The sequence below is a fragment of the Camelina sativa genome, chromosome 12 (assembly GCF_030686135.1).
Source record: "Camelina sativa cultivar CO46 ecotype springtype chromosome 12, ASM3068613v1".
NCBI lineage: Eukaryota > Viridiplantae > Streptophyta > Magnoliopsida > Brassicales > Brassicaceae > Camelina > Camelina sativa.
In genome coordinates this window covers 33138926-33152058 of record NC_141891.1, presented here as the reverse complement: position 1 = coordinate 33152058, position 13133 = coordinate 33138926, and the positions used below count along the sequence as shown (strand labels likewise).

The following is a 13133-nucleotide window of genomic DNA, read 5'->3' as shown; positions in this document are numbered from 1 at the left end:
CATTTTCTCGAGTACTCGGCAACTCCTTCAATCCTCGACAAATTTTCTCGAGTACTCGGCAACTCTTTCGATACTCGACAAATTTTCTCGACCAACTTTCCTCGACCTTCTTGGCCCATTCTTCTGACTCCTGATCGGTCTTAGGGTCTCGGTCGTACATCCGGTTACTCTGGTCTTTGGCTCGGCCATTTTCCAACTTACGAATATTTTCTCGGGATTCTCTCGGCCATTCCCTTTTGTTTTCCTTCCTCTTCTTTCTTACGTCTTTTCCGGGCCATTTCTCCGATCTTTCATTTTAAGATTTCTACTCTTGGTGAGGGTCACTACATTCTCCCCCCCTTATAAGAATTCGTCCCCGAATTCTCACGCCTTCTCCTTCTCTTGGTGGTGTTACTACCTCTTAACAAAGGTATCACTATCTTGTGATTCCCATCACCTTCTTATTTTCACCGAAACCTCCTTTGCTTGGCTACCTCCTCTCCAACATCTTATACCACGCCTATAACACCGTTTCACTTAAGCACTCGGACCCGATGCTTATGCTTCTTGATAAACTTCTTCATCTCCCACATATACTTGGCTCCTCTTGAATCCTTATGTTCTTTAAACATTAAGGCTTTTATCGCGATGCACCATGGCTTATTTACTACTTTAACTTCTTAGCTCAATGCTTCTCTTTCTTCAGCTTGTTCCTGACTCTTTTCTTTTCTCTTTCAATTTATAGCTTGATTCCTTCCAATGTCTCGATACATTTACCGTACTACTTTTTGTTCTTCCCAGCACATTATTTGCTGCTTTTTGCTGCGTTTTGCCCCTCTGGCTCTTCCCATCTCTTTACCAACAATCTTCTTTCTCCAATTCATTTAACCTTGCCTTCCTTAAGGTTTTAACTTCTCCAATCTCCTGAGCCTCACGCTCATTTGGATTCTACCTCCTCTAATTTCTTTAGCTTCACGCTCCTTGGGATTTTAACTTCCCAATTCCTTTAGCTTCACGCCAAATTTATTTTGCACTCCCCATAACCTCTTCCCATCTTACTTTGAATTCCACTTCAAACTTCTTCCTCGACTCTCATATTCTGAAGTTTGACTTGATATCTTTGCCCATATCTTGTCCCTTAACATAGAAATGCTGTTTCCTTTGCTGCCGATTATTTTCTTGCACCCTCTTTGTCCATTCATAAACTGTTCTTCTTTCACGTATTATCCTCTTGCATCCTTTTTGTCCTACTCTTGGACCATGCACTAATTTCTTGCACTTTTTTTTTTTTTTTTTTTTTTGACCTCTTTAATTTCGCAATTGTCAATTGATTTGCACTACTCTTTCCTCCCTGACTTTCTTTGCCTTCGACTGAACCTTCCTCATCATTTCTTTTCTTTTCTCGTCTCCATCTTTCAATAATCAACTCGAACTGGCCGTTCTGGCCGGGTCGAACTCTCTCCCGCTCTTTCTTGAGCTTCTTCTCTTTTGTCTGATCGTGCTTAGTGGTGTCTTACGTGAATCCTCATCGATTGCGTGCAAGTTAATCATGCAAATGCTTATGCAATATATTAACTATGCAAACCTATAAAACTCAAGCAACAATCAAAGCAAGTGATAAAACAAGCAAGGATTAGCATAAGTTTTATATAGCACAACACCACAACCACGGCTAGAGAACATAAGGTACTTTTTAAAAACCGATTGAAAAAGCTACACAAGTTCTACACCATCCTAGCCGAAAATACTAAGGGTTCGGATCCTAGACAACAACAACATGGTCAAGTCTAGATACCAAAAAGAAATCATCCAACCCTTTACACTTACACCCAAAAAAAAAAACTTCCTTTACACCCCAGCATCCTACTGGTTTCTGAGCCTAGTACGTGCCTCGCACGTGCACACCCACTCCCTATCTGGCTCATCAGGTGGCGGTCCGGCGGGAGATTCGGTTGAGGTAGAGGCAGCAGACAACGAGGCTCCAACTTGCTCCGTGGGACTTACACCACTCCGGCCGTCTCGGCCTGACGGGTTCTCTCCTGTCTCCTCCATTCTCTGGTTAGCGCTCATCCTCTCTCGCACTATCCGATATGGACATTCATGAACACAATGTCCTCTGCCACCACACACGGTGCATACCATATACTCCGGGTCCGGAAAATGCTGAGGTCTCGTCCTCCAGCAATGATTGTTCGGATGTCCCGGTTCTCCTCACGCCTCGCATCTCCTCCAATATCTCATGCGATTCGGGTTTGGGCAGCGATAGGCAAAATGCCCTCGCTCTCCGCACCATTCGCAATCCTCCTTTGACGGGTCACACATGCGTCTCAACGCCGGTCTCCAACAATGTTTTGTCCAATGCCCGATGCCCTCACACAACTCGCAATAGGGCGTGTTCCTCATGTGGACTTGGTTTGGGTAGACCACCCTCTTCCTGGCAGTGGCTCGCACTCTCAGCCTGCCTCTTGGTTGGAACGTTATGGAGTGCATCTCCAACTCCCCTTTTGCCTGCAGCTCTTGGTAATACTCCCTTGTTCTCTTCAAACTCGTACTACTTTCTCCAATTTCCATCCTTAGTTGCTCTCGGTTCTCCCTTCTCAGCTCGTACGCCTTAGCGAGCATTTCCAAATCCACGTCAATTGGTTCCTCTTCTTGCTCCTCCTCTTGTCCCGGCAACACCATTTGCAACGGTACAGCTCTAATGGGACTATTGCGCCTTGGCACAATCTGATTCTGCTCCGCCTGATTTGGTACGTATTGGTCTGGCATTAGGAGCTCTGGCTCTCCTCGGTCTCGTGCAACTTGGCTCGATTCCCCTCGTTCTCTCACGACTTGGCTCGAACTGGCCCATCGCCTCACATTCTCTCTCGGCTCCGTACTAGCCTCAATTTCTCGGTCTTGGTCTCTCCTTGGTTCCACTATAAAAGTCGGAATCCCCTCGTCATCACTTGACACAAGATCGATCACCTCTAACTCCTTGGTCGGCTTCTCGGCCTTAGAGTCTCCATCTACCGGATTCTCTTCTCCATTGGCTTCCGGTACTATAACTTCCCCGTCATTCTCATTTAATCGCTCTGGTGAGCGCATCCCATCTATCATAAGTACGATCCTCGCAACCGTCTCGGGTCTCTCTTCCGCAGGTCGCTCTTCACTAATGTCTCCGGTTTCGGGCACCACACCCGCACCCCCAGCATTACCTCCTTCCTCCGGCACATACACGTCAGTCAAGAAATTTAGGATTTTATCAACCGCCTCCGGATACTCCCTCATATAATTCTCGGGACTGATATCATCGCCCTGGTCCTCCACAAGATCCAATAGCAATTTCTGTAGCCTATCGGCTAACTCCACTTCCGTCTCTCCGTGATCTCCAACAGGAAGAGTCTCAAACTTGCCTTATGCGTCTATTCGAACTTGAAGACGGCTCGGCTCCCCGATCTCCAACACAATAGTTCGATCATCTCGATCAACTTCCACTTCCTCCGTTTCATCTAAACATTCGGACGGATCGGTCTCGATCGACCAGTTGGTGTCGTCCGCGTCGAACACCCCGTCCTCATCCCAGTCATTCGAATCACTCGGCTCTCGACTGATTTCTGATTCCGTCGACACATACCCATTGTGATGCCCACCATCCTCGTATCTCGGCCCCTCATCCCCTGAACCATCCCCGCAACCTGAATCACCTGAATACATCTAAAACCCACAAGAAACAAGGTTAGATGCTTAAATCATTCTAAGGTTCAACTTAGACTAGACAAGCAAACGGTCCGGATAAAATTCCATGCTCTTGCGACACATTACTCGATAAAACATTGAAATGCACAAGTGCTCGCGGGTTCGAAAACACCGCTCTGATACCATCGTTGTAACCCCCCCGAACCGCTCTATGACCACAAAGGTCATCAGGCAGCCACGAGACGCGACTTGCAGAACTGCACCGAGGTGATCCGGCCGAGGGACGGAAGCTGCAGACTTCCCGACCGGTCCTCCCTAGCACAATCCCACCCGCTACTGAGGTTACTTAGGCTTTTCAACCCTTGCGGCCTGATGCGTTGTGTTGGCCCGGACAAGGCCGAGTATCATTTGCAACTTGCCATGCTTTCCTGAAAACCGAATATATCACTTTAATAAAATATTTCCTCGAAAATAAATCATCAAAGTAATATATATAGATAGTCGGAAAACTTTACTCTTAGCCGTTTAAGAAAATATAGGGTTTTACAAGAAACAAAAGAAAACCCTATCCGGTACCCTAACGTTTGCTCCGGCTCTAGACTCACTTAGGCTTCCCTGCAAGGCCAAAACGAAGAGTCATGAGTAATCTAGGATTACTCAGTGAGTCTGGGTACCCCCCCTTCTATCCTAAACAGGATACTACTCTTCCCAAGCCGACTACCCCGGCAACCAAAGAAAGCTAGCAAGCCACAAAGCTAGCGATAACATCAAAGCAACACAGCTGGAAGCTTTAGCGGAAGCAAAACAAACCACAACCAAGCGAGGCAGATTCGATCACTATGAACCAACACGGAAGATCTCGACTCGCTACTCACCATGCAAGACGACTAAAGAACACTTTAGACTCTTACTTGGACCCACTTGCTAAGACGTCTAGTATACTTGAAATACCGTAGACTCTTAGACCACACGCAACACGCAAACGCAACATGCAAAGACGACTAGACATAAACAAGGAACACTTGAATACTCTAGACTCTTTACACCTAGGGCCCGTCGATACCCTGTTCCATTCCAACACCTGCTCCATGCCGAGACCACACAGGTCACCAGCATGAGCCCACACACACTCAAGCCACATCGTCATGCAGCAGTCACGCCGGTAGCTAGCCAGCCGTGACAGTATCCCCACGCGAGTGGTCTTCGGGAACTCACGCGTGACACTAATAATTGGAACAGCGGATCGATACCTTACTAGCTAAGACTCAAGAAGCGAATTCAAGAGACTAAGCTACCACCACACACACACCATCCTCAATTCAAGCCGTGATATACCAAACACACCAGCTTTATATCACGCAAGAAAACTAACATAGAATAATCAACAAGAAGCAAGAAAGTAAATCAAGCAACTTTAAGATTATTCTACATGCATGCACCCTTCATGCTTAAACCATTCAAATCCACTTCTCGCATGTAGATTCAGTCGCTTTAACCACTTACAACCCTTATATCCAACTCACGCATGCGATCAATCTCAACCAAATTTTATGCATTAACATGCAATCCACTTTACTTCCCAATTCATGCATGAACCCGATTTTAAGCAAAGCTTAATATTTTCAAATCCCTCTAGGTTCGATCATGCATGTAACTCTTAAACCACCTTTTAAGAGTTTAATTTACCCAATCTCTCCTTTAACCGCATGTCAAGTGAATCCCCCATATTCACCGTGCAAATCAACTTATTCTCGCATGCATGCAATATCCTTTAACCGCAACAAAAGAAACGACTCTACATGCTTACCACAGACTCACCTTTACGCGTCGATGATTTCCCTCGGACTTCACTGCACCTCACGATCAGACAGTTTCTCCTCTTGATCACCTCGATCCACAACCAACTCCTTGACTCCAACGCCTCTCCTTCGATCTCTCTCTCGATCGTTCTCGACCTCTTTCTCAACAATCACTTCGACACAATGTCGATGATTTCTTTCTCTCTCTCGATGATCTCTTCTTATTTCTCTCTCGAAATAACTTAAGAGCTTTTGAGTGTTTTTGTGCTAAACACCCAAATGAAATCGTTTGCCTTGTATTTATAGGCAAAATTTCGAGGCTTCTTCCTTAATGCCCTTCGACAAGTGTCACCTACACCCCTTGCATGTGCTGCGTGAATCCCACCTCCAATGGGAGCTCGCCATTAATCCACTAATCCCCCTTGTATTAGTGCATGAAAACTCCTCCATTAGTGCATGTAAAGCTTCTTATTAGTGCATGTCACTTAATCAAGGCTTAATCTTAGCTCTCAGCCAATAGAGCTCCGCCAAATCCTCTTAATCAGCTTGATTAAGTTAATCCTCCCACTATCTCCTTAATCTCCTTAATTTTTTAATCCTTCCACTAACTCCACCTTAAATAAAATAATCTTCCCACTTTCCTTATTTCTCATTGGTCAGAATCTTGAGAAAAAGAATTTTCTCCCCAAATACTCGATCCTTCGTCCGGCACCTTCGACTACGCGTCTCGGACATCTCGACACTCTTTCTCGGGTCATCGGCAAAATTTCTCGGGCTCTCGACAATTTTCTCGAGTACTCGGCAACTCCTTCGATCCTCGATAAATTTTCTCGAGTACTCGGCATCTCCCTCGATCCTCGACACATTTTCTCGAGTACTCGGCAACTCCTTCAATCCTCGACAAATTTTCTCGAGTACTCGGCAACTCTTTCGATACTCGACAAATTTTCTCGACCAACTTTCCTCGACCTTCTTGGCCCATTCTTCTGACTCCTGATCGGTCTTAGGGTCTCGGTCGTACATCCGGTTACTCCGGTCTTTGGCTCGGCCATTGTCCAACTTACAAATATTTTCTCGGGCTTCTCTCGGCCATTCCCTTTTGTTTTCCTTCCTCTTCTTTCTTACGTCTTTTCCGGGCCATTTCTCCGATCTTTCATTTTAAGATTTCTACTCTTGGTGAGGGTCACTACAGTGTTCACTAATTTTCTAATTGGATTTACTGAATCAGGTACCTTTGCTGAAATTGAAATACTCGGTGGATGAGTTAACTCTGTTTGAAATGGAGAGCATGAGGTTGGTCGGCGCCGATGAGACGAGAATCAGGTATGCTGAAATTGAAACACCCGATTCATGAGTTAAATCTGTCGGAGATGGAGAGCATGAGGTCGATCAAAAACATGAGACGAGAATCAGATACCTTTGCTGAAATTGAAACAATCGATGGATGATTTGATTCTGTTGGAGATGGAGAGCATGAGGTCTGTCGGCTCCGACGAAACGAGAATCAGATTAGAAGATTTTTTTTTTTTAATCAAACGAATCAGATTAGAAGGTAAGATTATACTTTGGGCCGTTAAAATTCACTATTTTTAATTTAGGCCGTGCAACGCATGGACCATGAAACTAGTAAAATATAATATTCTAACAATTCGACCAACACTTACAAATTAAATATACGACAAAAAATATTTATAAATTATAACAAAAAAATATATTGCGATTTACCACGGGTTCAAACCTAGTTCTAACATATTTTTGCATCCTCACACTTATGATTGGCCATCTAAAACATGAATTTTATGGAATTGGATATCTGCGGATGGTGGCTAGGCCATAATCGAGAAGATTAAGTATTGGCTGTGATATTATATCGGTGTGGACCTAACTTACACAAAAAATTAGTTCAAGAGAAGAAGATTGCTACATACAATATACATTGTCCAAGAAATTTCATTTTTTTCCGATGTGGGTCTATTTTAAGACCTAACTCCATGTTTCAGCCTGGGAAAAGAACTAATTGACCAGCACTAACTTTCGGTCCAGGGAAATTATATTTGTAAGTCGAGAACATTCTTAATAAACAAAAGTGAAGTAAAACATACCAGATATCTTTTTAGATATTAAAAATAGCATGACATGTAATTAATTATAAACATGAGAGTCTTTTCTTTCAAACGTTATGGTGTTATTAAGCAAATAACGAGTAACATTAAGCCTGGGCATTCAGGTTCCTCCGTTCGGGTTCGGTTCGGATATTTTGGGTTTTCGGGTTTTCGGATTTAGAGGTATATAACCCGTTTGGGTATTTCTAGATTTTGGATTCGGATCGGGTTCGGTTCGGATATTTCGGGATCGGATTCGGATTACCCGAAGTTCACAAAATTCAAAATTTTAGTATCTAATTTAGTCTAAATTATTCAATAATACACAATTCATCTAAAAATTTAGAGTATTTTTTATCCGAATTTACTAATAAACAGTTTAAATACTTCAAATTATCAAAAATATCTAAAAATCTGAATATTTTAGACACTTATATTATTAAAATTATAAATATTACTAATATATTACTACTATATATTAATAATATGGGTATATTCGGATACCTGTTCGGATTTTGGTTCGGATCGGGTTCGGATTCGGATTTTCGGATATAGAGATTTAGAATCCATTCGGATATTTTACAATTTCGGATACGGATTCGGATCGGATTTTTTGGATCTGGTTCGGGTCAGATCTTCGGATCCGGGTAATTTGCCCAGGCCTAAGTAACATATACGGCTGATATAACTGTTGGAAACAGATACGTATGTGGAAAAAACTTCTTGGCTGACAACGGTTGAATATAGAGCCTATCAAAAATGTATATGATATATAATTGTATAAGAGAACTAAAAACTTTATTATTAAAGTTTTAAATTTAACTTTAAACTAAAACATGTTAACTAATGAAAAATATTTATTTTAACAGGTTTATACACCACAAATATTCAGTAATAAAATAAAGTATATATATATATATATATGAAATTTAATATATTAATATTCGATAATATACAATACATGCTTTGTTTTAATATTTTTATTTTATTTTTTGTTATTTATTACTGCTATTTAAAATAATTTTCATTTTTGTGACCAACACGACTGTTCGCGCTTCAAACACCAACAACAATATTATTTTTCAAAATCTAACCATTACAAGCGGCACAAAACAATATAAAGCATATACTGTGATTGTTGTCAAAAGTTAACAACCGGCCGCAAACGAAAGGGAAAAGGGTAAATTTCAACCATACTATTCCGAAAGTGTAAATTTCTATCTAGACAATAGATCCGTGTGTTTTTCAACCTAAACCCTTATATAATTCAAATTTACTACCTAGACTTTTGAATCGTTACATGTATTCCTACATTGACTCAAACAGTGTTAGTCAACCATTAAATGTTTTGATCAATTTGACACGTAAGCGATGATGTGTCCAGGTCATTGAGCTCGAAAATTTTTCCCGCAAACGTAACCTTTGTAGTGGATGCGTAACAACCAATGAATATGAAGTACTAAATCAATATAGTTAAGGACACTATGCCGTAAAATCTCAAGAGTTCACATTTTTCACATGTTCAAGTTCTGTAGATTTAGATCTGCTCGATAAATTTTTACATAGTTATATTGTCTATATAAATTTTGTTCATCGTTGATGTGGAGCATTAAGTTTTGAAGACATGGCTTCAAGTTTTCCTATATGCGTTATCTCATCAAGCATTGTACGACCCGAAAAAGTACACCACTCCGGTCGTGAAAAGATCCATCTAACTCCTCATGATCTCGACCTTCTCTATGTTTTCTATCCTCAAAGAGATATCCTCTTCCCCAAACACAACTCAGATAACCAAATCATCCCTGGATTAAAGGCATCTCTTTCGACCGCATTAGAGATATATTTCCCGTTGGCTGGTCGTCTCGTCAAAGTAAACAATCACGAAGACAACACGCTGTCGGTGTACATCGACTGTGACGGTTCAGGTGCCAAATTTGTCCATGCAAAAGCCGAATCTGTCTCCGTGAATGATGTCCTTCAGTCAGTGCCGGCCCGACATTAACAAATGCCCTACACAAAAAAAAAATTAAAAATGCCTTTTTTATGCTTTAGTTGATTTAAAATTTTAAGTTTTCAATATAAGCCCACAATTTTAAAGGCTTTTCACATATCTAACAAAAACAAAAGGCCTTTTACATATAAGTATTTAGCTATTATACATATCTCATCCCCAAAAAAGGTTTTATTGTTTAAAAGATTTATATGTACAAAGGCTTTCAAAATTAGAGGCCCGAATCCTTGGCTTCAGTGGCTTCCCCTGTGGGCCGAGCCTGCCTTCAGTCGTATGGCTCTGTTACTAATTTCATATCGCTTTTTTTCCCTGCAAACAACGCCGAAAGCCATGACGCCCTTGTCTCGGAGCCCTTGCTTGCATTGCAAGTCACCGAGATAAAAAATGGAGTCTTCATCAGTTTTGGTTACAATCACTTGGTGGCCGATGGTTCTTCCTTCTGGAGTTTCTTCCACACTTGGTCCAAGATTTGTCTTAACGGTTCGGTTTCTAATATTAAGACTCTTGTTCTAAGAAATTGTTTCCTTGACACGATTGATTACCCGGTACATATTCCGGTTTCGGAGATGGAGACGCCACCACGTTGTAAAACTACAACCAAAGAGAGAATTTTTCACTTCTCCAAAAATAAAATTCAAGATCTCAAAGAGAAAGCCAACAACGAAATTGGCACCATTTTTCCGAAAATCTCATCTCTTCAAGCGGTTGTGGCATATCTATGGCTATCAATCATCAGCCACAGTGGTCTCAACCGAGAAGAAGAAACACAATGCAAAGTAGCGGCGGATATGAGACAAAGGCTAAACCCTCCTCTCAAGAAAGAGTGCTTTGGGAATGTAATCGATCTCACGACAGCTACAACAACTGTGGGAGAGATGCTGGATCATGGGCTAGGCTGGACTGCTTTGCAAATATTTCAAAAGGTGAGGTCAGTAACGAATGAGAGTTATAAAACTTCTGCAAAGAATTGGACTAGAAATGTTAAAATACCAAAAATAGGGGTTACAACTAGATTGGCTGATCATTCTTTGGTCGTCGCAAGCTCTCCACGGTTTGACGTGTATGATCATGATTTCGGCTGGGGAAAACCAATCGCGGCTTGAGCTGGACCGGGTAATGGTATTGGTGGCTTGCTCGTAGTGTTTCCGGGAGTTGAAGAGGGAAGTATTGATGTTCATGCGACCTTAAGTTCTTCTTTATGGTCCGATGTACTTTTGAACCTATTGACCAAATGATATGATTGGTGAATAAGATAAATTTTGTTAATTTGACAAATTAAAGAACAAATTATTTTGAGCTTAAGTGAGAGTTGGTTAAGCTGGTTTAGAGTTGCATCAATTGGGGGATGGTACTTAAGTTTAATTACTATTGTTAGACATCTTTGGTTTAGAATCGACTTTTGACTGTATTAAACCAATGTCGTTGAATACGTTATTGAGTTCGACACATGTTGTAACTATATACTGTTTAAAAATACGGCGGCCGGATTAATTATACATGGTTTTAACGTGTAACATTATAATAGTCAAACGTAAAGACTAAAGACATACATTATATACTATTTATTGCGCATAGGGCCACATATTGAGCCATTATTATTATATTAAAACATATTGACAAGTACTTCACAATGAAAAATGTATATTCCCACATCATTTCTTTAGTGACGCCAAAAGCAAAAGTGTACGGATAAAAATATTCATTGTCAAGTTTTTTTTTTTGTCATCTGGTGTTATTGATAATATTTGAAAGAATACATTGTAAAATACATCTTAAGTCGGCGGAAAACAGATATATCTCCGAGGTCTAAAGCCCAAAAGAGGAAGGCTAAGCCGGCGGACAAACGAAAAGTCCCCGGAAACAACTAGAATTACACGACAGAGATGTTAAAGCCACAAGCGAAAGAGTATGAACCCAACACTAAGAACAGAGGCAAACTAACAATAATACCGAAGAAAAATACTATGTCTAAACAAACAAATCCAACTTATCTTCTGAAGTTTCTGCGAATGAGATGTATTAATGCTGCCCACGGCCACTGCATCAATCATCAACTGCCTCCTCCTATCACAATGAGAGATGATCTCTCCAAACCAGAAACCAGACTTCATGACCTGACAAGCAAAGGCTCAATTCAGATTCTCATTACACTTCCAGATGCGGCAAGACGATGATGCGTCAAAGAGCGCCTAGATAGAAGCCATGAAAAGCAAACCGACATCCTCCAGATTCGGAAACGCTGAGACAAGGAGCGAAACAAACCACTTCGATGAGTCAAATTCAAGAACTGACAATCATCTACAGAGGTTACCATCACCAGCAACTTCCACCTAAGAGTAGAAGGATTTGAAGCAGAGAACCGAGTATCAACTTCACACAAAAGAACCTCTACTTAGCAAGGAACCAAACTAAAAGGGCAACTATTAGGAAAAGCAGATGAAATGGTGGCCGAGAGAACAAAGGCGAGGAGACAACAGCCTACAGAACACGCACAAACCAAAAATGCGGCAACAAAACAAACTGAAGCACAAGAGCTAGAAATAGATCTGGTTTGTGAGGAGGAAAAAAACAATGGCTTGATTGTCAAGTTTATTATGTAGTATATATCGTTGGTAGATATCCTTAATATGTTATTCTCTTACTATTTGGTTTCTCTATTTTTAATCTCAATGGGCACAACTCTATATTCAACACCACAACTTTTAATATCCTCAATTTTGCATGGCTACCCACCTCAGAATAATGCTTGCGTGTACTAAAAATCGCAATCTACGGTATCAAGTAAGGTTGAACATTGGGTATACCGTATATTCATTAAAACACCATAGGATTTCGGAGTTACACTAAACTCTTCTAGTAAGGAGAGAAAACATTCCCGGTGTTGGTAAATCTACTGATTGAATCTCCGTCCATCGAAAAGAAGGTTTTGGAGGTCCTGACTCCAACCAAGATTTATGTTATGATATATAATATTAAAAATTAAGTGAAATAGGACATTGATTAGGCTAGATATATAATTATGGAACAATTACAGAAATAAGCATTTTTTTAAAATTTCTTATAGAATAAGTCATCCAAAGTCGATATACCATCATACTTTCAAGCCCAAAAGAATCGTTCAAGACCAACTTTCCTTAGAGCAAACAATTCTGAACACGTCTGAGTCCTAACTCTTCACAAAGTCTCCCTTCCGTGGCTCGCGTAAAACATCATAATGTCCTACCAACCACATATTCCCTCACTGGAATACCTCATGACCACACAAGAATCATCAAAGCAACAAGGGTTGCCACTAAGGCCACAAATGTCCTAAACATGACTGTCACAAAGACTAAACAAATGACTAAACAAACTGCCACCAAGGCCAAACAAATGTCCTAAACAAGACCACCACCAAAGCAATAAAATTGTCCTAATAAGGACTGCCACCAAGGCCACACATCTTGAAGAACCTTCACGAAGACCACACATTCCGGAAGACCGTCACCAAGACCACATATCCCGAAGGACCGTCACCAAGACCACACATCTCGAAGGACCGCCTAAACAGGCCACACGTCCCAA

At 41.2% G+C, this 13133-nt stretch overlaps 1 protein-coding gene and 1 pseudogene across 1 annotated transcript; one reads left to right on the top strand and one right to left on the bottom strand.

Moving 5' to 3' along the window:
* Window positions 1-1262: 1262 nt before the first annotated feature.
* On the bottom strand, window positions 1263-7356 carry LOC147932966 (uncharacterized). The gene is made up of 3 exons (XM_087477520.1): window positions 6874-7356; window positions 6689-6784; window positions 1263-4085 (listed from the first exon to the last, which is right to left on the bottom strand). Exon 3 carries the CDS (start codon window positions 3247-3249, stop codon window positions 2191-2193), a length of 1059 nt encoding a protein of 352 aa, XP_087333646.1. The 5' UTR covers window positions 3250-4085; window positions 6689-6784; window positions 6874-7356; the 3' UTR covers window positions 1263-2190.
* Window positions 7357-9182: 1826 nt separating this feature from the next.
* On the top strand, window positions 9183-10844 carry LOC109128047 (putative acetyltransferase At3g50280 pseudogene; annotated as a pseudogene).
* The last annotated feature ends 2289 nt before the right edge of the window (window positions 10845-13133 follow it).